Source organism: Cervus elaphus, chromosome 32 (genome assembly GCF_910594005.1).
Source record: "Cervus elaphus chromosome 32, mCerEla1.1, whole genome shotgun sequence".
Classification (NCBI taxonomy): domain Eukaryota; kingdom Metazoa; phylum Chordata; class Mammalia; order Artiodactyla; family Cervidae; genus Cervus; species Cervus elaphus.
The window spans coordinates 32,197,550-32,223,597 of record NC_057846.1 but is presented as its reverse complement, the minus strand read 5'-3'; the positions used below and the strand labels follow the sequence as shown (position 1 = coordinate 32,223,597).

The 26,048-nt window shown below is 44.9% G+C and overlaps 1 protein-coding gene and 1 non-coding gene across 3 annotated transcripts in view; one reads left to right on the top strand and one right to left on the bottom strand.

Annotated features, from left to right (window-relative positions):
* Positions 1 to 19,701, top strand: part of MFHAS1 (multifunctional ROCO family signaling regulator 1) — a 108,477-nt gene extending 88,776 nt beyond the window's left edge. The window contains exons 2-4 of one of the 2 annotated variants that reach the window (XM_043893404.1): positions 4,377 to 4,503; positions 11,661 to 11,771; positions 17,196 to 19,701. In XM_043893404.1, the coding sequence (XP_043749339.1) occupies positions 4,377 to 4,503; positions 11,661 to 11,688 (155 nt within the window). In that variant the 3' untranslated portion in view covers positions 11,689 to 11,771; positions 17,196 to 19,701. The remainder of the gene's footprint in view (positions 1 to 4,376; positions 4,504 to 11,660; positions 11,772 to 17,195) is intronic. The other variant, XM_043893403.1, reaches the window with a different exon arrangement.
* On the bottom strand, positions 3,901 to 3,973 carry TRNAG-UCC. Its single transcript has one exon. It is a non-coding gene; the product is annotated as a tRNA-Gly (tRNA).
* Positions 19,702 to 26,048: the final 6,347 nt, after the last annotated feature.

Genomic DNA, 26,048 nt, shown 5'->3' with positions numbered 1-26,048 from the left:
TGTATAATTTTTGCCAGAAAGAAAGACCCATTCCTTGAAGCAAATCCCTAAAAATGGAAATATACCAGGTCTCATGTATATTTCTCCTTACTCTATTGGTAACATATTTTCTGTGAATATGACATTTCATCTTGCAGCTCCCACCAACTTTGGAATTTTTTTATTAGCGTTTGCTAGCAATAACAGATGCATCATAAATCTAAAATTGCCACACTTCTAGATCTTTTCCAGTCCTGCAAATCAGGACTGTCCTTCTGTCCTTCTTATTAGTCTGTCCTTCTCATTCATTCTCTCGCATCTCATAACTTCCTTTGGGGCACCCACCACACATAGTAAGTACATCATTCTTCTTTTCGTGTACGTGATTCTCTCCAATGCCTGAACCCTCCCCCTCAAGGTCCTGGCGTTAGACTCCTGTATCCCTGCTCTCCTCACACAGTAAGATCTCCCTAAAGTGAAAGTCGCTCAGTCGTATCCAACGCTTTGCAAGTGCATGGACTATAGTCCATGGAATTGTCCAGGCCAGAATACTGGAGTGGGTAGCCTTTCCCTTCTCTGGCAGACCTTCCTGACCCAGGAATCAAACCTGGGTCTCCTGCATTGCAGGCAGATTCTTTACCAAGTGAGCTATCAGAGAAGCCCCACTAATTAGATGCTCAACCAATAGCCCTGCTTTTGTTAGAAAATCAAGTTTGTGTTATGGAAATTTGAGCCGATTAGCTTCTATTTTAAGTAGCTAACAGATTAGGAACCACTCTCTGTATTATTGATTAGTTTTGGGGGGTTTTCTGGGTGGGGGAGGGAGGCTATTTTTCTTACTTTCTTAATTCAGCAACTGGGCACATTTCTTAAATTTTCAGAACCCTGGCCCCATACAGTAGCTTATTTGAGAGCACATGTGTCCTGGAGCTTGTAAGCAATTCTGTTTCTTGCTCTGTCCGCCACAGTTCAAGTGAATTTTTCATATGCATGAAATTTCTCGAGGACTTCAACTTTTCAACTGTTTCAGTGGCTGGCAGCCCTGCTGGGGTAGGACCCAAACAAAACCAGTTACCTAGACCTTTGTGAGTCTGGAAATCTGGGGCGGGGTAAAGCTCTTGGTTTAGAGAAACTGATAGCCAGTGCTTAATAGTCAACTGCAAGTTGTTTCGAATCCTCTGGCAAACTGGTCTTCTCACCACAGTAACCCCAGCAAGGAAGCCAGCCACGCAGGAACCGCCGCCTGGGGCTTGTGCCGGGTGTGTTCAGTCGTTCAGTCGTGTCCGACTCTCTGCAACCCTTTTTTAGGACTGTAGCCCACCAAGCTCCTCTGACCATGGGGTTTTCAGGCAAGAATACTGAAGTGGGTTGCCATTTCCTCCTCCAGGGGATCTTCCAGACCCAGGTATTGAACCCACATCTCCTGCATTGCGGGTAGATTCTTTACCACTGAAAAATCGGGGAAGCCAGGCTGGGGGCTTACCGTGGGCATTTGTTATCCTGGGCTCTTAGGTAGCTGCAGGCAGAAGGAGTCAAGCCTGTGTGAAAATTCCAACCAGGAGAGAGTCCTCAGGGGAAGCCAGAGATCTTCAGTCTAGGTTCAAGCCTTGGGAGTAACCTTTGGACAGAAAGTAGAAATTGAAAATACCAGGTGAGGAAGCAGGGGAGAGCGGCCCAGGAGTGGGGATGTTAGCAGGCATGAGTGGTTCAGAACATCCTCTTGGGGCAGTCGTAGCCCCATGGTACGCAGGCGGTTGGTTGGTTTAAAGCTCTCTGTGGGACTCGGAGCAAATCTGTTAAACTCAGGGAGCTTCTGACTCATAAAGTGGTATTTGGACTGGATGACTTCCAAGGTTCAGTCTGGTGTAACACACTCTTACTTTGGTTCATTTTATGACTTTGAGAGCATTTAATGTTTATGGTTTTAATTTTCCTTTTTATAATTTGAGATCTTTTCCTAGATGGTATCAGATACCATGTATCCATGATACAAGCTAATGATGCTAAATTAACTTTTGCAATCATTTGGTGTTTATACTAGTTTGGTTGTGCGTGCTCAGCCCCTTAGTCGTGTCTGCCTCTGTGCAACCCCATGGACTATAGCCCCCCAGGCTTCTTGGTCCATGGGATTCTCCAGGCAAGAATACTGGAATGCGTCGCCATGCCCTCCTGCAGGGGATCTTCCCAACCCAGGGATCAAACCTGCATCCCTTATGTCTCCTGCAAGCCCTTAGCTCGGCTAAGAAACTCAAATTACATTAGATTCATATTGTTCAAAGTCATATAAGAATGTTCAAACCAGGAAACAGTTGTCTTTCATAAGAGTACAAATATGTCAATACTTAGTTCATTACTGAATAATAGCATTTGGGGACTACTTTTCTAGAAAAGATATGTTCTGGAATAAAGAAGCAGTCTCCACCTTGCGGGAGTTGGGGGGAAGAGCCCCAGAGATGGGCTCCCCAGGTCACATTGCCCAGTCAGTCCCTGCCTAGGCTTGACTCTGGGTACATCACATAACTTCCCTGCATATTAGCTTCCTCTTTTACAAAACAGCCTTCCCCCATGGCTCAGATGCTAACAAATCTGCCTGCAATGGGAGACTTGGGTTCAGTCCCTGGGTCGGGAAGATCTCTTGGAAGAGGGCATGGCAACCGGCTCCAGATTCTTACCTGAATAATTCCATGGACAGAGGAGCCTGGCCGGCTACAGTCCATGGGGTCTCAAAGAGTCAGATACGAGTGAGTGACCTAACACTTTCACACTTCTCACTTTTGCAGAATGAGGATAAACCTTATAGTAACATTGCAAAGATGAAATGGGATGTATATTTAAAGCTGTCTGTTCAGTGCTGGCATATGGTTATGCTCTATCAATGTGAGTTCTGCTGAAGGTGAGATGTTTAGATATATGGATTCTGAGGCAAAGGATTTTTGGTTTGTATCCTCACATGTTGGCATACACTCTGGTTCCCCAGAATTTCAAATCAGTAATACAAGTGATGGCTGTCACAGAGTCAGTGTTTTTTTTGCAGTAGCATCTTTCCCCAGTTGGCATATGATTTGTCTCTTTGGTTTATTTACTTTCTAAGTAGGGGAATTTGGCACCACTGTCCGCCAAAATCTATTTTTTGAATTTTTCTGAGCAAGAGCACCATGATGACCATGAAAACAAAGAAAGATCAGGGTGCTCCTGGTTAAGTGAATGGTGGGGAGAAAACCCAAGGCGTCGCTGGTCTTAGGGGGGATTTGATGATCTGGTTGGAGAGATTGCATCCAGGGCAGAGTACACAGATTGCCTCTGGGGCTTGTGGTAATCCAGTAAGTGAATTATCTGTTTTTACTAGCTCCCGTGACTCACAAGAGAGCACTGTGCTGGTCCTTTCAAATCTGCACACCTACCTACCCAGGAAATCCTCTTGGCAGCTTGAAGCTGGGCTGTTTACCTTGATAACACACCTTTAGTCGAATGCCCTTCCAGATCATTAACGCAGGGCTTTGTTGCAAGGCTGCCGTGACTCCCATCTGCCCGGATCCTAATTACGAACGCCTCCTTGGCAGCTCTGCCTCTCTGGGGCTCCAGGGACCCTGGCTCAGTTTGCCGCGACGTCTAGATACAGATCTCTGGAGCCCGTCTGTGGAAAGGAAGGTGAGGGAAGTAGCGGCAGATGCTGCCTTTGTCTGGAACGGTGGCCTTCCCGCCACCACCGTTAGCAGCTTGTCCGCCTCACCGTGGAGAATGTTCTAAGGACAGAGCCTGTTTTGCTCTGATTGATCGTTTGTTCTCCGACTCTCTCTCCTTCCTACCTCCCCTGTTCCCCCCCCCACCCCCAAGTGCTGCATTCCTCTCTATGGTGGTCCCATTTGTTTTTTTAAACCTGTATTTATTCATTGCTATATCGTGTAGCATGTAGGATCTTAGTTCCCTGACCAGGGATTGAACCTGTGGCCCCTGCAGTGGAAGTGTAGAGTCTTAACCACTAGACCACCAGGGAAGTCACAAGGTCCCATTTTTGAAGGCAAGTCTCACTCTTTAGGGCTTCCCTGGTGGCTCAGATGGTAAAGAATCCGCCTGCAGTGCGGGAGACCTGGGTTTGATCCCCGAGTTGTAAAGATCCTCTGGAGAAGGCAATGGCAACTCACTCCAGTATTCTTGCCTGGAGGATCCCATGGACGGAGGAGCCTGGCGGGCTACAGTCCATGTTGTAGCAAAGAGTCGGACACGACTGAGCGAATAAGCACAGCACAGATTTAGCTGTGTGCAGACACAAACATACACACGCACACAAAACACTGAAAGCTACTAGGATGATACCCTGTGAGCAGGTTCTCACAAGAACTTTCATACAAGCTCTGTATACCCCGCTCATTAACACCTGTTTCTCTCTCTGCCTGCAGGGGAGTTGCTGAGTCAGCCCAGACCAGAGGGAGTGGCAGAGATCATCTGCCCCAAGAACGGCAGCGAGCGAGTGAACGTTGCCTTGGTTTACCCACCCACACCAACTGTGATCAGCCCGTGTTCCAAGTGAGTTCTGATCCCGTAGCCCCCGTCCCTCACTCTCGGACCTGCCTCAGTCATTGTAAGAACAGAAGCCAAGTTAAAGTACCTTTCATCAAACTCTGAAAAGCCCCCCTCCCAGGGCAGACCTAGTTTTCTGGGTGACAGCAAGACCATGGCTTATACAACAATCTAGGAACTTTCATGTTTTGTTATTTGTGGTTTTCTTTTGCTGATAAAAGTTAACAGCATTTTAAAATAGCTTTCTTGAGATACTATCCACATATTATACAGCTCACTCATTTAAAGTATATGACTATTTTTTAGTATACTTGCAGGTCTAATGCAACCAAAGAGAGCAGTTTTTTCTTTTAATTCTGCCATTGCTTCAGAAAACAGTGAGAGCTCTTTAAGTAAGAAAAGCTGTAGAAAATCTGAAGTAGACTCTTTTTTTACCTGTGGGTCTCTGATTCTCTATCAGTCTTGACAACCAGAGGCTGTGTAGTTTGCTCCCACCCTCCCCAAAATGGACTTCAAGACACAGAATATACCCGTGTGAACTAACTTTCATATACAATGTTAGCATTAAGCTCACATGATGAATTTAGGTTAGCTCATCTGTTTGGCTTTTTCTGTAGTGTTAAGAATCCAACAGGCCACTTTTACACTGAGATGAAATACCTTTCTTTCTATTGCAAATCTTGAAAAGTAGCAGTCCCTGGTCACCTGGGTGATATGAGCAAAGGATTCATGAAGGAAATTTCGATTCTTCTTCTTAGTTGACCATACAGAATTTTTTTTTTTCTCCATATCTAAGCTTTGTGTAGGGAGGTTGGAAAGTTTGCACTGGAGAGTGGTGACCTGTCATGCATCTTGAGAAACTTGCTATCAGGCTGCATCCCTGAGAGCTTGTGTGATAGGAACTCATGTCTCTTGACCCTCCAAGTGTCTGCGGAGTGGGGGTCTGCAGGGGCTTTCTCATGCATTCGCAGCTGCCCCCTTTTCTCTAAAGCAGCTGACTCATTAGACAGAACATCCCTAATCCGTCTTTGCTGGAAAACATCACTGAGCACCCAAGGGAAACTTCTCAGGCTCTTCTCTTCAGAATGCTTTTAAGGTTAACATGTACATAGTGTTCATTCATCACTAGTATATGAATAGTATATTGACCCTGTGAGACCTTGACCTGCTTCTTAGGATTACATAGTAACTAAGCAGGAATATTCTACAGCTTTTCTTATTTAATGAACATTCCCCTCTCCTGAGCATACCAAACAAAATGTTACCGTTCTTTGAATTGGTCTCCATTGGTCCCTCTCTTTCAGATAGGGTGAGGATGAAGGGATCTTATAGAAACAGCAGGGTCTGGGATGGAGGGAAACAACTGTTCAATAGACTCTGCATGGGTATAGATTTTCCTGGGCCAGGAGAGATGGTAACTTATTGTTTGTCATAGCTATGTGGCATTTAGTAGGCGAGATAGAGGTCGGAGTTAAAATATCCATTTGTACAGAAACCACGGTGGCACTGAGCCAGTGTTATCGGTGTCTTTTATGGGCTCCTGCTGTCCTGCAGAAATGCTATCAGCTCCCCTCTCACCCAGTTTCTCATACCTGATATGAACAAGCAGCTTTCAAGTCTTGGGTAATCAGAGCCTCGTGGCCTGAGACATCGAGATGCTGGAGGGGATACCTTTAGTGACTGACCTGTTTTGACCTAACTCTGTGAATAGTTTTGTTCTAAAATGTATTCTTTTAAAGGGGTCTCATAGAATGGATGGTAGGTGGAGTCTCATAGAATGGACGGTAGGTTTAGAGGGTAACTCTCAATTCTAAATAAAGGAACCCTGGAGAACAAAATGTAAACCAACAGGCCCTGCACGACCCAGGGTATGCTCTAATTTACAGGTGGACAGCAGTGTAGCAAATGTGGGAGATCTGGGGACCAATGAGGAAAACTGTCCCAGCTGGTGGTCTTTAGGTCCACACCGCGTGGGTCTGAGCCTGAGAGTGAGGCTTGGGGTCTCAGCAGGCAGCAGAAATGGGGAGACGAGTTACTGCCTGGGTTTTGCAACTCCAGCCCCAGTTAACTTAGGCAAGTCACTAGAGAGTAACCTTTCATGACTCTCTCATCCCCTGAAATGCAGGTCGATGGTCAAGATCAGACTTCCTTGATCAGGCATGGGTGTCAGAATTTCTAGGGCCAGGCACTGGGCTTTAAGAAACAAGAGTCACTCCGATGGTCTCAAGTGTGTGTGCCGGACGTTCTACTCACTGAGGTTCTCCCGCCCGCCCCCGCGCTCCCAGGTGGGAGGCCAGCAAGTCTCTTTGTCAGGAGAAATTCTTAATAATCATGCCAAGATGACAGGCACCAACCAGAACCATCCCAGGAAAGCCAGAATAATCACCCAATTCTTAGGTCATTGATCTAGATCACAGTATTTTTTAAAGAGGCACTCCAAGCTCTTTGACCAGTTTCAGTTCAGTTCAGTCTGTCAGTAGTGTCCGACTCTTTGCAACCCCATGGACTGCAGCATGCCAGGCTTCCCTGTCCATCACCAACTCCCTGTTTGACCACTTTATGCCTCTCCTTTATAGGTCAAATGAGACTGGTCATTAACAACCTGCCTCGGACAACATGTAAATTAATGGTGCTATGCTGAGTTTTACAAGCAAAAACCACTGACGACTATTATTTGATTGGATCTTCCTTATGAATTCCAAGCTTTCTATTTATCATTTTTTAAAAATTTCTAGGTGTTTTGTCCCCCTGCAGAGAGAAAATAAAGAGTAAGTAGTGATTTTAAAAAGTGTGACTTACTCTCTTTAAGTCACTTTGGGTGATGGTGAAATCTCTACCAGCATTTCATTGGGAAGAGGTTACGTGAATTGAATGAAATGCCTGTCCTCTTGCACCTCACTCTCCAGGGAGAAACCTAGCATCTGAGTGATTCCTTGGTTCCTTTGCTGATTATCAGAGAGAAATATGAGTATTTCTATACTCTGGTGAAAAAACTTTGAGATGAGATAAAAGTTCATTTAGTAGCAGATTTGCTGGGTTGCTTTGAAAACTTCTCATCCTAAAGAATATGGATTCTGATACATTTTTAAAGCTTTATCTGTATACTTTCATAAAAGGTGCCTATTTAATGGTTCATATATCTATAGAGTTGGACAACCATCAGCACAGTCTCATCCTAGAACATTTTCATCATCTCAAAGAGAAATTTCATGCCCACATGCAGTTACTTGTGTCTAATACAATACCTGGTTCTATGCAGAAAATAAATATTTTTAGCACCACTTTCAGTAATGGCTTTGCTCCCTGCTGTGTTGGTATTAAAGAGATTTGTGAGTTTTAAAGAAATTCATATGAACACTTGTTATCCCTGGCCCAGTGGTCTAAAGGCAGTGAACTGACTTGCTTCCCCCACTGCCAGCCCTCTATTTACTGAACAATAGAAGGGAAATGGTGTTTCTTGGAGGGAAATCAGCCTCCTTCAGAACTCTTTTTCTTTTAAAGTATAGGGAGCAATATTTTAAAACACTGACTTAGTTTTAGGTTCACAGTAAAATTGGGCACACGGCACAGAAAGATTCCATTCATCCGCCAGCCACACACACAGCCTCCCCCACCGTCAACATCTCCCACCGGAGTGGAACATTTGTCCCAGGTGATGAACCTACACTGACACCTCCTTATCACCCGAAGTCCATTCTTTATATTAGCATTCACACTTGGTGTTGTACATTTCATGGGTTTGAACAAATGTAGAATGACGTGATGCAGTATCACACACAATATTTTCACTGCCCTGAAAATCCTCTATGCTCCCCCTATTTATCCCTGTGTCCACTTTTAACCTTGGGCAACCAGTGATTTTTTTTTTTTTTAGCTTTACTGGGGTCAAACTGATAAATAAAACTGTAAGATACTTAAAATGTACATTGTGATTTGATATCCACATGCACTGTGAACAGATTCCCATCACCTAGTTAATTAACACATCCATCCCTCACATTTACCCTTCAGAACTTATGAGAGGCAACCTCACTGACCTTTAATCTGGACATTAAAGGGGTACTGAGCCTTGGACATTAGGGATCAGAGGGGGCAAAAATATATTTTCAGTGGGGAAAGCAAGGAGAAAGTAGAAGAAATTTATTTTTAGAATTTTTATCTCTGAATTCCTATCTCCATTTTATTGCTCTATAGGTTGAGATACTTAAAATTCCAATTTGGAAGGGAACTGTGAACTTCTTTGGGGAAATGGCAGCTTGCTGTTTGCGTTTCATTTTTAGCTACCATAGAATATTTCTCTTTTTCATTTACAAAGAGATTTCCCTCCTTTATCAAAGTATATATTCTGAAAAACTGCCGTTTAACTCAACTTATCTACTGATTTTCATTTAAAAGACGGGATCTAGAAGGTTAGCTATGAATATATCTAAGACATGTCTTTTACCTTAAGACATATGAGAGATACATTCAGTAAGTAGAGACAAGATGGCAAAGTAGGACACGTGCTCATTCCATCTCATGAAAACACCAAAATCACAACTAACTGCTGAACAACAACAAAAAACACAAAACACTGGAACCTACCAAAAAAAGATATCCTAGATCCAAAGACAAATATAGACACAACAAGATGGTAGAATAGGGGCACAATTGCAATCAAATCAAATTCCATTCCCACCCGTGTGGGTGACTCACAAAAGTAGAAAATTATCATAATGCAGAGGTTCTCCCACAGAAGTGAAACTTCCGAGTCCCATGTCAGGCTCCACAGCCTGGGGGTCTGGCACTGGGAAGAGGAGCCCTGAGAGCATCTGGCTTTGATGACCAGTGGGTTTGATCACAGGAATTCCACAGGACTGGGGCAGACAGAAACTCCATTCTTGGAGGGTGCACACAAGACCTCGTGTGCCCCAAGACCCAGGGTAAAAAGCAGTGACCTCACAAGAGCCTGGGCCAGACCTGCCTGCTGCTATTGGAGGGTCTCCTGTGAAGGTAGTGGTCGGCAGGGGGAACTGTGGCTCACTGTGGGGACAAAGACACTCTCAGCAGTAGTTCTGGGGAGTACTCATTGGCATGAGCCCTCCTGGAGGCTGCCATTTTTTCACCAAGACCTGGCCCCACCCAACAGCCTATAGGTTCAAGGGCCTGGATGACTCAGGCCAAACAACCAAAGAGATGGAAACAGAGCCCCACCCATCTGCAGACAGGCTGCCTAATGTCTTCCTGAGCCCACAGCTGCCCACCTCTCCCCTTAGACCAACTTCATCCACCATGAAGCACACAGCAGAAGCAAGAAGTCCAGTCTTGCAGAACAGAAACCACAGTGACAGAAAGTTAGACAAAATAGCAGAGAAACAAGTCCCAGATGAAGGAATAAGATAAAACCTCAGAACAACCAAGTGAAGTAGATATAGGCAAGCTACCTGAAAATGAACTCAGAGTAATGATAGTAAAGATGATCCAAGATCTTGGAAAAAGAATGGAGGCACAGATAGAGAAGGTACAAGAAATGTTTAACAAAGAGCAGGGCTTCCAACGTTGGCTCAGTGGTAAAGAATCTGCCTGCAATGCAGGGGACATGGGTTCGATCCCTGGGTCATGAAGATCCCCTGGAGAAGGGAATGGCTACTTACTCCAGTATTCTTGCCTGGAGAATTCCATGGACAGAGGAGCCTGGTGGGCTACAGTCCGTGGGGTCGCAAAGAGTCGGACACGACTGAGCAGCTAACACTGTCACTGTACAGAGTGCAGCAGTACATCTTAATTTCAAGCTAGATCTGCAAGAGGGTGACTTCATGGGACTTCTCTCTGCGCAACACGAAGAGCTCAGTAATGAAGACCTGATGGAGTTGGAGGTCCAGAGAGGGGCTGAATGGAGACAAGAGGAAGAAAAAATAACTGAAGCACCGGAGATATTCACAACACAGGAGACAACAAGAGGGATTTCCTTGTTTGAAGAGGCATGGTTAGTTTCTGAGGCACAGCCCTCAAACACAGAACGGAACAGGAAGGTTTTGCAGCAGCCATTCACAATGCTGCCCAGTGGTACCAAAGAACTGAAAGCATTTCCTCTAAGATTAGGAACAAGACAAGCCACTAGTATTCAACATAGTTTTGGAAGTCCTAGCCATGGCAATCAGAGAAGAAATTAAATGAATCCAACTAGGAAAAGAAGAAATAAAACTGTCACTACTTGCAGATGACATGATATCACACAGAAAATCCTAAAGATGCTACCAGAAAACTACTAGAGCTCATCAATGGATTCAATAAAGTTGCAGGATACAAATAAATTGGGAGCTTGGGATTGACATATACACCCTACTATATTTAAAACAGATAACCAACAAGGATCTACTGTATAGAGCACAGGGAACTCTCCTTAGTATTCTGTAAAAACCTAAATGGGGAAAGAATTTGGAAAAGAATCAATATATGTATATGTGAAACTGAATCACTTCGCTGTTATTTACAATAAGACAATATTGTAAATCAACTATAGTCCGATATAAAATATAAACTATTAATAAAAAAGAACATACTGGAGTGCAAATTACATGCTTCTATGTGGTCTCCTGATAATAAAAGACAAGGCTCAGACTGCATTTCAAACTTGGATTATTGTGTGTATACTGGAGCATTCCAATTTGAGTCAGATTCCAGCTACTGACTGTTTGCAAGTATTCTCCAATGTAGAATGATTACTTTGCATAGGAATTTTGCCAGTTACATTGTTAAGATATAAGGATATTGAAGACCAATTCAAATAAGCTTTTGTAAAAAGTAGGATGAAGACGATTCTGTGGTCTTTATCTTACCAGATGGGCAAAGTATGTTTAAATGCACTCAGATGAGTTAGTATAGACTTGATTAAAAATTTTTCTTTTTAAGGAATGGATGAATTTGGCTTAATCACAGTGGAGAATTTTTCACTGATCTCAGGGTGGGGATAGGATGGTATTTCACAAGGAAAAGAGGCTGAAATGTGGAGGTTGCCTGTGGGGCGTGTCACACTGATTTGCGTTGATTTGTTTTGTTCTCTGTAAGGAGTAAGACAGCTTCCTGCCTTGTTGCTGTCACTGGCTGGGAGGAACAGTGTTTCTCTGATTATTTAGTCTTCCATCAGCCACATTGATACTGGAATTTGTTCCCTCTCTGCTCAGGTATCTCCATACTTTCTTGGACAATTAAGTGGAAAAGATAGTGCTTCTTTCCCTTATGCCATCATTTTTACTGTACCCAATCTGTGACTTTAGGAGCACCAATTTTTAAGGGTAAGTCTCTGGGAAGCAGAGAGGGTTTCTTAAATAGATAAGGGCTTCCTAAGGATTTGGAAAGTTTAGGGGGAAACGGCGGGAGGGTGGGTTTGGGATGAAGAGATTCCCAAGAGCCAGACACTTCAAGATTACAAATCTTTTATCCAGAATCAAGATGTGTTTGGGGTTTAAGAATAAGAAAACTGCTCGATTCTTTTGCCTGATTTACTATAATGCATATATCAGTAGCCTTAGATGCTTTTTGGGAAAAAAAGCCATTTTAAAAAAAAAACTCATGTAATGCAAGAATATAACATCAGGAAAAGCTCAAGCTGATCAACACAGCAAATAGCTTTTTTAAAAGCAGTGTTGGTATTTATTTTCCCAAGCCAGTTTGATGGACTCTGGAGTTATGCCTCCAAGTTTGAATCCTATGATTCACTGGGGCTGTGACAGGTGCAGGTCACAGCAGCACCATCTCGTGGGGTCATTTGATGCATTTAGAGAAACCTTTGCAGGGGAGGCATTTAGCATTTTTCCTTACACTGAGTAAGTGTCATTCAATAAATTCAGCTGTTGTAATTTCTACTAGAAATATTAGTATGCATACTGTGGATGACCTATAAAGGGAATAATTTAAAAAAATTTCAAAATGCAAATATAGATGCTTGAGTAAAATCCACTCACTGACTTACCTAGGACCACCTAGTGTATTAATGAGGTGACTCTGCACAGCAGGTGAGTGTGTATGCTGAGTGTGCAAGAGAGAAAGCGGGCTCACCTTCCTGTCTACCACCTGTCAAGATGAAGTACACGCAGATCTATGCGGCCACCTAGAGCTAGTTAGTAACATCAGTGTCCTAACCGTGCATTCCTGGGGCAAAGGGGAGACGGGTGGGATCCTTCCTTTCGTATTGTCAATGTCTGGACAAACTGTACATTGTGGGGATGTAAAAGTGGAGATATAGTGAGGCCAGCCCATCAGGAAAGGACTGCTGGGGGGAAGAGAGTTTATGACAGTTCCTTAGAGGAGGGGGCAGGTGGGGTATGGGGGACCCAGGGATGCAGGGAGAAGCTCCTGGAGGGTCAGGAGGCTGAGGGCGGGGAGGAGCTGTGGGAGGAGCCTCTGTTGTGGTTTCTGCAGGAAGGTGCGGGCAAGGCAGGGGGCAGGTGGATTGGCCAGCTCCCTCGGGCTCTGGGGCATAAAGACAGCCCGAGTGTGGAGCCTGGCCCTGGAGTGATTAGGGCAGGTGGATAGTGGCCCGGAGTGTGGCTCCCGATAAAGGGCGTGGTCAGGGGTGTGGACTCTGGATTCCCTGGTGTGAAGTCGAGAAGCATCTGCGTTGTTGACTGTCTCTGGGAACTGACTGGCTGAGGCTAGGAGGGGCCGCCCCTCCCGGGGTGAGCAAAGCATCAGAGGACAGAAAAGGGCTGCTTAATACACCATGGCATGGCATCACTTCAGCCCAAGCTCCTAAATACCCTGAGTGCGCTGTCACACCCCAGGAAGGGCAGGTCCTGTGACCTGGGAGGATCTGGGGTGGAGCCTCCCACGCTGACCTCTCCTTTCTCCTGTGGGATCTGTGGGCCTGTTTCCATCGTCCTACCTGGCAGCTCCCCTGGACATGCCAGAGGCTCCGTAGGTGTTCACTGTGTCCTCTGCCCCAGAGCCCTTCAGGGTCTGCACCTCCCTTCTCCGGGGACGGCTTCACTCTGCACCCGCTGCCAGGCTGGGGGCTCTGTTCACTCTTCTCCCCCTCTCCCCATACTCGGCCGTCCCCTGAGACATCTTGCCCCACCTTGTCAGTGCATCTTATTTTTTTAAGGAATTGTTTCCATTTATTCAGCTCCCCAAGTTTATGCGCAAAACTTTCCCACATCAGCGTGTCTTGAATGAGTGAAGCTGGCCGTTGAGCTCTATCTTCGGCCCATGCTTTCCTGTAGCCCTCCTGTCTCTGCCAAGATCCCTATGGGTATCTCAACCTGCCTCCTCCTTGCTGGCCTCTTTGTCCTTGAAACCAATACGATCTTTCAACATCAGACCCCCATCACCTCGCTCCCTATTGCAAAGCCTTGAATGGCTTCCTGGTGATTATGGTTCAAATTCAAAACCCTGGGCAAGACCCACAAGGCTTCCCAACCTGATCCCAGCCCCCCTTCTGACACGTGACACTCCCTTACTGTGGAGGGTCAGCCACACACGGCCTCCGGCCGGCTCTCAGTCCATGGCCAGCTGCCACCCCTTCTGTCCTACCTGATGACAACCCATCATCCCTGTGGCCCGGGCCATGTGTCCCCTCCCCTGAGAAGCCAACATCAGTCCTGACTGTCCTCAGCCCCTCTTTCCTTCTCATCTCCTCCACCCTCTCATCTACCCCTCTTATAGCCTGGCTGTCTTTTGCCTGAGACTTTCTCATGACATCCTATTCCTCCTTCATTCAGTAAATCTTTGGCCCTCCATGAGGCCACTGTGCCTAACTAACGGCAGAAAGTGAAGAGGAGCTAAAGAGCTTCTTGATGAGGGTGAAAGGGGACAATGAAAAAGTTGACTTAGAAGTCAACATTAAAAAAAAAAAAATCTAAGATCATGGCATCTGGTCCCATCACTTCAAGGCAAATAAAAGGGGAAAATATGGAAACAGTGACAAACTTTATTTTCTTGGGCTCCAAAATCCCTGCAGACAGTAACTGCAGCCATGAAATTAAAAGATGGTTGCTCCTTGGAAGGAAAGCTATGACAAACCTAGACAGCATATTAAAAAGCAGAGATGTCACTTTGCCAACAAAGGTCTGTTTTCATCAAAGCTATGGTTTTTCCAGTGGTCATGTATGGATGTGAGGGTTGGACTATAAAGAAAGCTGGAAGAATTGATGCTTTTAAACTGTGGTGTTGGAGAAGCCTGTTGAGAGTCCCTTGGGACTACAAGGAGATCAAACCAGTCAATCCTAACAGAAATCAGCTTTGAATATTCATTGGAAGGACTGATTCTGAAGCTCCAATACTTGGGCCACCTGATGCCAAGAGCCAGCTCATTGGGAAAGGACCCTGATGCTGGGAAAGATTGAGGGCAGGAGGAGAAAAGGACATGAGGATGAGATGGTTAGATAGCATCACTGGACATGAATCTGAGCAAACTCTGGGAGATAGTGAAGGACTAGGAAGCCTGGCGTGCTGCAGTCCATGGGGTCACAAAGAGTCAGACATGACTTACCAGTTGAACAACAATAACAAGGCACTGGGCCAAGTGTTGATGGTACAAAAATAACAGAATCTAAGAATCAAATCAGGAATATAATAGCCTCCTTGGGGAGAATGGGAACCAAAGATACAACCAGAGAAACCTGTGTCTAATTCCAGTTAAAATGTGATACCTGCAATGACAGGTGTATCAACAAAGTCCTATGGACACAGAAGAAAGAACCCTGCTGCAGAATTGGGAAGAACCCCAGGAGGTAGCATTTGAGGTGGATCTTGTCGGATGAGATCGAGTTTGAGATGGAAGAGCAAAGAGAGGTGGGGCGGGGCGGGGGGGTGGGGTGGCGGTTAGTGATTGACAGCTCCTCTTTTTCCCTCAGCACTCAAACAAGAAAAATGATATCCATGTGGAAAAATGTTCAGACCGGGTTTCCTTTTTCTCCCTTGAACACTGGAATATTCCCTCCAGGTGCCCTTGATTACGTATTCTTGTGTTTCTCAGTCTTAACACGTGGCTCAGGGGAGCAGGCGGCCAGACACAACTGTCTGTGTTTCTCAAGATTTGTTGGATCCAATGAGAAAAACATGACATAGCACCTCCCCCACACGAAGCCAGAACTCGCTGCACCAGAGTTAACTGCTTGGTTGGAGTGGTGTTTTCACCCTGCCGTCCTCTTTACACTTCGATGTATGGTTACTTGATTTTGAGGCAGTTTTCAAAATCTTCTCTGCTGAGAAGCTGACTATATTAACAGGCCTTCTGAAAGTACCCGTGGCTCAGCGCCAAAGAAACACGAAACTACCTTGAGGGCCCCACTTATTCCAGCCTTGCTTTTCGCTGTCAAGCATACCTCGGTGTCAGATAACCCTCTTTAAAGGCCTGGCCCTGCTGCTCACTGGTGTGTGCCCTTGGGGAAGTTATCTAACCTCTTGGAAACGTAGCTTCCTTTCTGGTGAAGGCAGAGCCTACCTGCTAGAGCTTTAAAAGTTAAGGATTAATCAAATAATGCACTATGGTGAAGGCTGCCATTCCTGGCATGTCTTAAGTACTTAGTGAATGGAAGGTGCCTATTTTTGGTGAAGTTATTGATCAGATGCTCCCAGCCGATTCTTGTGTGTTAGGTAGATACTAAATTATCAGTTTCCACAAAGTCAGGCAGCATTAAGAGACGGATGCCAGCGACTTCCCTGGTGGTCCAGTGGCTAAGCCCCCACGCTCCCAATGCAGGGGGTCCAAGTTCGATCCCTGCTCAGGGAACTAGATCCCACATGCCACAGCTAAAGATCCTGCATGCTGCAACAAAGACCGAAGGTCTCACCTGCTGCCACTAAGACTGGATGCAGCCAAATAAATAAATAGTTTTGAAAAAGAGATGTAGGGTGAAGGGTAGGGGAAGTGGATCTGTTTTATTAAATGTTGCCAAGCACTTTTAAAGACATGACGTCGTGCCTCATTACAGGAAAGCTAAAATAAGGGATGGGAGCATCTCGCACGTTTTCATCTAACCATGTTACCTGAATTGAATGCCACTTTGTTTAAAGATGGTAAAGCATCTGCCTACAGTATGGGAGACCTGGGTTTGATCCCTGGGTCAGGAAGATCCTCTGGAGAAGGAAATGGCAACCCACTCCAGTATTCTTGCCTGGAAAATCCCATGGGCGGAGGAGCCTGGTAGGCTACAGTCCGTGGGGTCGCAAAGAGTCGGACATGACTGAGCGACTAAACTTTAAACTTTAATTAGCTGGTGATGCAGCAGCTTCTTCATTTTCTCTTCATCTAACTCCAGCTCTTAGTTTGACAGTCTTTAAGTACAATCATGCTTTTGAGTCCTGACTGACACTCATTCTCACATTTTAGTATATACTCCTACTTGTAGAGAGTTATTTAGTATGTCTGTGTGTGCTTCTTAAAAGGAAACAGTGCTGTGTTTGGAGTTCAGGGTTCTTAGTTAAGCTGTGAAATTACAGTGGAATAGGTAGTTATAGCTAATTCATCTAGTTCTTGCTTTATGTCTGAATTTAATGTCATGAACAGAAATGTTTGAGTAGGTTTCTAGTGGAAAAAGTCTCTTCCCTTTGTAGAACATTAGTTGTCTGCATTTACTATTTTACACGGAGCTCTAGAAGTAGACATGAAAATCTGTGGCCAAAAAAAAAAAATTATCGCTTGCTGTTCTCATAATTGAGAATGTCATTTCCTATTTCCCTAGTTCATTTCTGTGCTTTCTTCTCATCTACCCACATAGGAAGAACGCTGGGGAAAAGCACAGAAACCAGTGACTTCTACGGCTGTGGGATTTCCATGGAGAAAATAGCATCAGAACGCACCTGGACCATCTTCTGTACCCAGCAAACCCTCCACACTCCCAGGCCTGTTCTGTGAACTCGCGTGCATGTGTGTTCAGGGTGTTTTCGTGCAAGGGAGCACACCTAGCCTGTAGATGAGGTGGGGAGGGTGCAGGTGGGGGAAAGGACGGGAGAGACTATGGAGCAAATGTTTTACAACCTGAACCTCAGAACTGTGATCCTCCAAGGAGAGCGCTACTTGAAGAAAAGAAAAAAAAATAAAGTCGAATGGCTTCTCAGGGATTTTTTTTTTTTCCGTGCACATATAAGCCATAATTCCAGTACAGGTGGCAGTATTCAGAGCACTCAGATTTCAGTTCTGTTAAATGTGAAAGAGGGATCGACTGACCATTCATTGCTGTTCCACAACTAGTGTAAAATATGTATATGTTTATCTTTATTTTTATAATACGCAAATACATTTAAATTTATACAGTCTGAAGCTTCTAGCATTAGTTGACACTGGTGCAATATTCTGATGAGAACTGTGCCAACATGGGGCTGATTTCTTTCTTTAGCATCAGATGTTTTGTTTATTCTTTAAGCCTTTGCAGATTTAAAAAAAGAAAAGATACCTATCTCTTTGCTCATGGCTTAAGTGTTGGTTCATAGAAGTTAACAATAATCATCAAGAACCTTAAACAATGCATTTCAGGCAATAGCCCCTTCCCCTCCTTTTCACTAAAAAGTCCCTGGTCACTAGGTGATACTCTGATGGAGGCCTGGTGATTAAGATTCTTCAGGGGAGGGGGATTAAGGGGTCCACATATCCAAGGAAGAGTGGAGTCTTGCAATAGCTTAGATAGTCAGGCGTTAGTTCCAAAGCATGTAAAGAGCTCTGCTAATAGGTCCTGTTCCCACCCCCCCACCACCCCCTAGAACAGAGTCTGTGAAATTTGGCAGAGCTCTCTGAAAGCTGGTGTCAGACCCTAAGATAGTGAGTTGCCTAATTGAAGAGCATAAGCCCACATTGGTTATTTATAAATACAGAGCCTCTGATTGGATGGCCTACTGCCAAGAACTAGTAAAACCCTGGTTTTAAAATCTCCATGACATAAAACCTAAAAAGCCAACCAACCAAACCGCTCTCTCCTCCTCATCGGGGCCAAACAGCGTCTACTGCAATAGTAACACATTCTTTGAAGAGTGTGCGTGACTCTGTTTACATCTGCCTCCTCTGCATGCTGATTGAAAAATGTGTGAAACTGTTTCTTTCCAGTGTAAGGCAAGAAAAACTAGTCAGCGGTATTACTCATTTACTTCTATAAAGTATTGTCTCTTGGAATGCTACAGTATACGATGTCTCCACATATTTAAAAAATAACAAAGAAGTGGCTGCATCACACACACAAAAAAAACCACAAATCAATTTTTGTAGATGGTTTTGTGCCCCAGGAGTTAACTTTATGAACTCCAGAACCTCTAGTCAAACAAGCATGATTTCTTATAATCATAAAATCAAATGGGATCAGACTAGTTCTGCATTTTAATACTTGAGTATGGCACCTCCTATTTGCAATTTCATTTTCTTTTGGAACAGTCACAAGATTCACCTTGTTAATCCTTCTGTCACAGTTCTCCTGTGCGTGTGTGCATGTGTGTGTAAGTGTAAACTGAATGGTAACATTTAATTGCTTTATGGACCACTGAATTGTTGGGCATAAAAGTTTTCCAATTGGCAGGAGACAGTTCTTCAACTGTCAAATTAACCGACTTTGACCAGAAAAAGGCTGGTAAAGTGACTTCAGGCTAACTCCCCAGGGGACCATATTAACTGAAAAAAAAAAATGTTCCTTTGGGTGACATACCCTGCAAAGTGTGTGCTCTTATTATGAACATAGATGCCCACATTCTTAATATCTGCTCTTTTTGGACACGTGATGTTTTATGCTGTCATCTGAACCTTAGAGAAGCAGTGTAAGAAGAAATCTTGGTATCACATGTATTTTAGCAAAAAAAAAAAAGTTATCCTGATAGAGGGTCATGTGACCAAAAGCAGCTCCAGAAAAGCTTGAGAACTTGCTTCGGGGGAGGGGGGACGGTTGGAGATACAGAAAACACACTGCTCTATAGGAATTTTCTTCATCTATGCAGGAAATTCCATTCTCTCTTTCAACACCTGGGAAGGCTCAGTTGGGGAGGCTGACTGATGGGCAATTCGCTAAGCACAAAGGGGGATCTTTTCCAACTAAGTCGTCCCTGCCTTGCAAACAGACGCCCTCCAAGTTTGTTATGGTTTCTATTCCTGCATCTTGTGGTATCAAAACCACTTCCTGGAATTGTAAACGCGCTGCCAGAATAAATGTTTTTTCCCCCTTCCAAGAAAAAAACCGCCAGTGCTCATATTTGACACTTGTGCATTGGACTCTTTTTGAATGAATAAAATGGAAAGGGTTTGGTGTCATTTCTGATGGAGCGTGTGTTCTTTTTTCATGCCACAGTTTGTGCATTGTAATTGTGGTTTCCTATTTAATTGCCATAACCGGGCAGAAATTTTTTTAAAAAAATTCAAAAAAGTTTAATAAAAAATACAAAGAAATGATGAAGCAGTTATATTTCCAGAGTTTAGTTATTTCTGTCTGTCTTTGTTTGTTTCGATTTTATCGCTTAGGAAATCACTATATTCTGTTTTTAGTCTTAGGTCACTTTGAGCCACAGAAGGTGGATGGTGGTGGCTCTGGTTGGGGAAGGAAATGAAAGAACCTCTTTCATGCTCTCCCTTCTGTGTTCAGGCTGGGGAGTCAGTGCTGGGATATCACTTGTCTCTTAAAGCCTTTTCTCAGTGATCTGCTATGTTCCTACCACAACTTATGATAGGTGTGCAAGTTCCCTTTCCCCGGCCTTTCTTTGCCCCAGGGGTCTATATTTGCTGGCTGAAGGGGCTGACCCGTGGATACTGGGTCAGAGACTTCTATTCACCCTGTTTTTTTTTTTAAAGGACAGTTGAATTAAGGATAAGAAAGGAAATGCATGTGGTTGCTCCTTGCAGAAGCAACAACCTTTAGGGAAGGACCCAGTGCACACAAGCCCTGCCCTGAGGCGCCGGAGCTTTGGGGACACAGGGGAGAAAGGAGGGCCTTGTTGTAAGACTCCTGAGAAGGTAAGTGGTGTCACTGGGTGCCCTGAAGTCAAGTCTCCCTCTGCCAGTGGGAAAGCTTAAACCAACTGCTGATCAGACTTTTCAAGAGTAGGGAAGCACCCCAGTCTTCAAAGCAGCTCTCTTCACAATAGCCAAGACGTGAAAGCAACCTAAATGTCCATCAACAGAGGAATGGATACGATGTGGTACATATTTACAAAGGAATATTACTCAGCCATAAAAAGGAATGAAATAATGCCATTTGTAACATGAACGGACCTAGAGATTATCCTACTAAGTAAGTCAGAGAAAGACAAATGATATCACCAATGTGTGGAATCTAATAAAAAGCGATAGAAATAAACATACTTACAAAACAGACTCACAGGGCTTTCCCTGGCAGGCCAGTGGCTAATACTCTGTGATCCAAATGCCAGGGAGCCTGGGTTCAATACTTGGTCAGGGAACTAGATCCCACCTGCCACAACTAAAAGACCCTGCTCTGGGCAACTAAGACTGAACAAAACCAGATTAATTAATTAATTTTTTAAAAAATGACTCAGATCTCAAAGCCAAACTTACGGTTACCAAAGGGGAAATTGGGGAAGTGATATATTAGGAGATTGGGGTTAACATATACATACTACTATATATAGAATAACTAGTAAGGACCTACTGTATAGCACAGGGAACTCTACTCAATATTCTGTAATATATGGTAAAAAAAAAAGCATGGAAAAGAATGGAGGTGTGTATATATATGTGTGTGTGTAACTGATTCAGTTTTCTGTACATCTAAAACTAACATAATGTTGAAAATTAACATAGTCTGATAAAATTTTTTTTTTAAAGGAGTAAGGAAATGAGGTGTGACCCCTGTGGACCATGTCCAGGTAAAGCAAAGTCCTCAGATTCAGTGCCACCGCTAACCCTCCTGAACTGCAAAGAAACAAGGAGCATAAACCACACTTCGGGCCTCATTTTTCTTTGCCAATAAGTTTGGAGATCTTTACACTTGTTGAGTAGGTCACGGACCAGTAGACATCCCCAGTGACGATTACAAATGCGTCATCCATCACACGTATGTATCCTTCCCTCCCAAAGCTATTTCTCCTGTTTAATTGTGAGCTTTTTGAAGAAGATTCCTAGTTTGCTTTGAATGCACAGTGTCCCACAAATGGTGGGTTCAGATGCTCAGGGTTTCCCTTGCCCATGACTGTTACCCAGCAGTCCTGGAAGGAGGCAGAATGTCACCTGGCAGAAGCTGCATGGTTGCACCAGTAGGGAGGGGTGTGGAGTTATTGGAAGAGGTTTAGATAGCACGTGAACCTTTAAAATACGGGTTTGAACACATGAGAAAACTCATCGGGTATTAGAAACCCTATTTGAATATTTAAGCTCAAGTAAGAAATATCTTATTCAAGGGCTCCAGTGGTTAAGAATCCATCTGCCAATGCAGGAGACACGGGTTTGATCCCTGGTCTGGGATGATTCGCAGGGCAACTGGGTCTGCGCACCACAACTACCGAACCTGTGCTCTAGAGCCCGCGAGCACAACTCTGGAAGCTGAACGCCCTGGAGTCTGCACTCTGCAACAAAAGAAGCCCCTGCAGAAAGAAGCCCAGACACTGCAACTAGAGAAAGCCCACATGCAACAGTGAAGACCTAGCTGAGCCAAAATAAGCTTTTTGAAAAAGAAATAACCTCTCCATCTTTAAACACAAGAAATAATTTAGCATGAAGTGAATTTCATTCTAAACACAAAGACTAACTCAGTTCAGTTCAGTCACTCAGTCGTGTCTGACTCTGCGACCCCATGGACTGCAGCACACCAGGCCTCCCTGTCCATCACCAACTTCTGGAGTTTACTCAAACTCATGTCCATCGAGTCGGTGATGCCATCCAGCCATCTCATCCTCTGTCGTCCCCTTCTCCCACCTTCAATCTTTCCCAGCATCAGGGTCTTTTCCAATGAGTCAGTTCTTCGCATCAGGTGGCCAAAGTATAGGAGTTTCAGCTTCAGCATAAGTCCTTCCAATGAATATTCAGGACTGATCTCCTTTAGGATGGACTGGTTGGATCTCCTTGCTGTCCAAGGGACTCTCAAGAGTCTTCTCCAACACCACAGTTCAAAAGCATCAATTCTTCAGTGCTCAGCTTTCCTTATAGTCCAACTGTCACATCCATATATCACTACTGGAAAAACCATAGCTTTGACTAGATGGAACTTTGTTGGCAAAGTAATATCTCTGCTTTTTAATACGCTATCTAGATTGGTCATAACTTTTCTTTCAAGGAGCAAACGTCTTTTAATTTCATGGCTGCAGTCACCATCTGCAGTGATTTTGGAGCCCAAAAAAATAAAGTCTGCCACTGTTTCCACTGTTTCTCCATCTATTTGCCATGAAGTAATGGGACCAGATGTCATGATCTTAGTTTTATGAATGTTGAGTTTTAAACCAACTTTTTCACTGTCCTCTCAGTATTTCACAAACTGCTCCATGAAGAATTTCTGAGTTACTGAGACATGTTCCTCTATTTTAATATTAAGAGGTTCTAAGTTTGAGAAAGTGAATTAAATAAAGCTTAAAAAGAATCCGCCTGCAATGTGGGAGACCTGGGTTCGATCCTTGGGTTGGGAAGATCCCCTGGAGGAGGGCACAGCAACCCACTGCAGTATTCTTGCCTGGAGAATCCCCATGGACAGAGGAGCCTGGTGGGCTACAGTCCATGGGGTCACACAGAGTCAGACACGACTAAGTGACTACGCACAGCACAAACGAATTTTCACCGCAGGATTCAGAACCATTTAGATGCCAAGGAACATTGTGAATGTTCAAAGTGGACTAGAAGGCATTTCCACAAGTGCTGGAGAGGGGAGGATGGCTGTGGACAGTCTCTAAATCCGTCATTTCCAAGGTACAGGATGTCTACAGAGCCCAGGGCACTTGTCAGTGAGGCAGAGGTAGCTTCAACCAACAAAGTCACTTCTCTTTGGAGGCAGGATTGCAGGGTGGTTAAGAGAACCTGCGATGGCTCAGCAGGTCCAGAACCTGCTTGCAATATAGGAGACATGGGAGACCTGGTTACCTGACTTCCCTAAGTCAGGAAGATCCCCTGGAGAAGGAAACGGCAACCCACTCCAGTATTCTTGCCTGGGAAATCCCATGGACAGAGGAGCCTGGCAGGCTACAGTCCATGGGGTCACCAAAGAGTCAGACATGACTGGGCAGAGTAAGCATGCAAAGAGCACTGCCCCAGATCACTCACTCTTGGGAATCCTGGCTCTGCACCCACTTTCCCATGCCTGTGTCCCCACGTGAAATGGAATGGAGCAAGCCATCTACCTCACACAGTTGTGATGAATATCTAACGAGATCCCATGTGTAAAGGACTTGGGACAGCTCTCAGTATGGGCATCAAACATAGCTCATCCTATTCTAGTAACACACAGAGTTCTCTTTTTTTACTGGGAAAGCTAGTCTTAAGCTCTGAGTCCTTGATAGTATCTAACTAGAATTTTTAAGTTATGTCTTCATCGTATTTACTAATTGATTATTCCCACTAGTGATAGAACAGTTGCTTTACAAATGAATGTATTTAGGGACTTCTCTGATGGTCCAGTGGCTAAAATTCCAAGTTCCCAATGCAGGGGGCTTGGGTTCGATCCCTGGCCAGGTAACTAGATCCCACATGCCACAACTAAAAGCAAAGGTCCCACAGGCCACAACTGAGACCCACCACAGGCAAATAATTTTTTAAAAGATGAATGCTTTTAGAAAGAAACACTTCAAATATATGAGAAAGAAAAATATTAAGTGAATAAGTGCAGGTGGTACGCAGACATAGAAAAAATGGTGACTAGATGGCAAAAATTATGAAAATGGTATATGTGAGCATCTGGGTAACATAATGGAGGGATCCAGTCTGGTATAACGCTGCCCATGGAAAGATCACACAATTTCCGTGTACGTCAGAAGGACCTCCCTGCACCACAAAATACTTCCCCCTAGTTTTAAAATTTCTGCTAGAAAACTTTAATGAAAGATTATAGAAGAATGATGATGAGAAAATGAGTATTTCTTAAATTTGAAGTTTAAAGTAGGCTCTGCATTCTTAAATGTTTCAATACAGCCAAACTGTTCATATAAACACAACTCTGAAATTTGGGGAGCTTGAATTTGTGAGAATGTGCATATGTTTTAGGAAGCTCTTCCAGGTATAATGCTTTTTCTCTGGATATTTTGCCGAAGCTGAAAGTGAACCCGCCTGTTTCACTCACCAGAAATGAAAACAAAATCTCACTAACTGATGTGGTACACATTGAACAGAACAAATGGCTTCGTTTTATAATCACTCGGTCCTTGAGAAATCATGGCATGAAATGAAGCTGGGTACAGGCCATGTGCCCAGGGAGCATGGAGGGGTAGAAGTAATGCCTGGCAACCAGAGATACAGTCCGTCTTTTCTCTCCTGCTCCAAAAAATAGGTCAAGACGGCAGCTGAACTGGTGGAAATTCTCTCCAGCAATACAAAGTGGGGAAAATGGTTGAAAAATAAGAAAACAAAGCCACTATTATTTTAAAATCTCTGAAAACTGTCCTGAGGACATACAGCAAATGGAGAAATAGTCATTTAAGAAAAGGCACTAAATATAAGCTCAGCCAGCATCTGTGACCTTTGAGCCATGACCTCCCTAAACCCCACCCCCACCCCGCACCCACAGCTCCATGTCTTGGATCCTCCGTTCTGGGCAGATGTGGCCAAGAAGATGGAGTTGGTCTCTCGCCTCACAGCTGTCTGGGGCTATGGTTTCATCCTGGGGAAAGCGGGCTGCCCGCATCTCTCAACCTCCCCAGGGCTTGACTGCAGAAGCTCTATTTCAGGCAAGAGGGACCCAGAGACCAGGGCCTCCTTCTGCTCGTGGGCTGAAGGCTCCCCACAGGCAGGGTGGGCCAGGGGTACCCAGGTGCGAGTGCCCCCGCCCTGGCTCTCAGGTAGGGTGGAGATTCCTCCAGGAGAGGAAGCCAGGAAGACAGAAGCACCATTTCTGCCTCCCTCAGTGCCCGGCTGTAGAGCAGGGGTGTCACTCCCAGAAGAGAGGGTCCCCACCCCGAGTTCCCGGGCAGGTCCCAGGGGTTTGTCCAGGGGAAATGGGGCCATACAGCTGAAGGTCTCCCCAGCTCCGCCCGACCAGACTGACCTCAGGAACAGAGCCAGGAGGCTGCCTGCCTCAGCAAGGAGGGCCTGGGGGAGAGTGCTGGAGGAGGCTGGCAGCTCCACCATGCGATTCTAACAGCAGAGTGCCCGAAGTTTTGCCAGAACCAGACAAAGAACCCGGAGGTGTCCTCCGGGGATCACAGTCAATTCTGGGGGTGCTTGGGCTGCACCGCTCAGGGGTGGTCAGAGCAGGACATGCGGGAGGCTTCAGAACGTCCCCAAGCCGCAGGCAGACCCCCTAACCCGGGGCAGGAGCTTCACTGGGGCCGCAGGCTGAGACACAGCCTCTGAGCGAATCCGGACTGCAGTCAGTATCCCAACCCGGGGCCACTCCTAGGAAGCCAGGCTCGTGTCTAAAATCACACTCCTCCTGGGAGCCTGAATACTTCCTGTGCAAGAGGAGCCCTCTCAGGAGTGATCGGAGAGGGAAATCCAAGCTGCTAGTCCCTGGCTG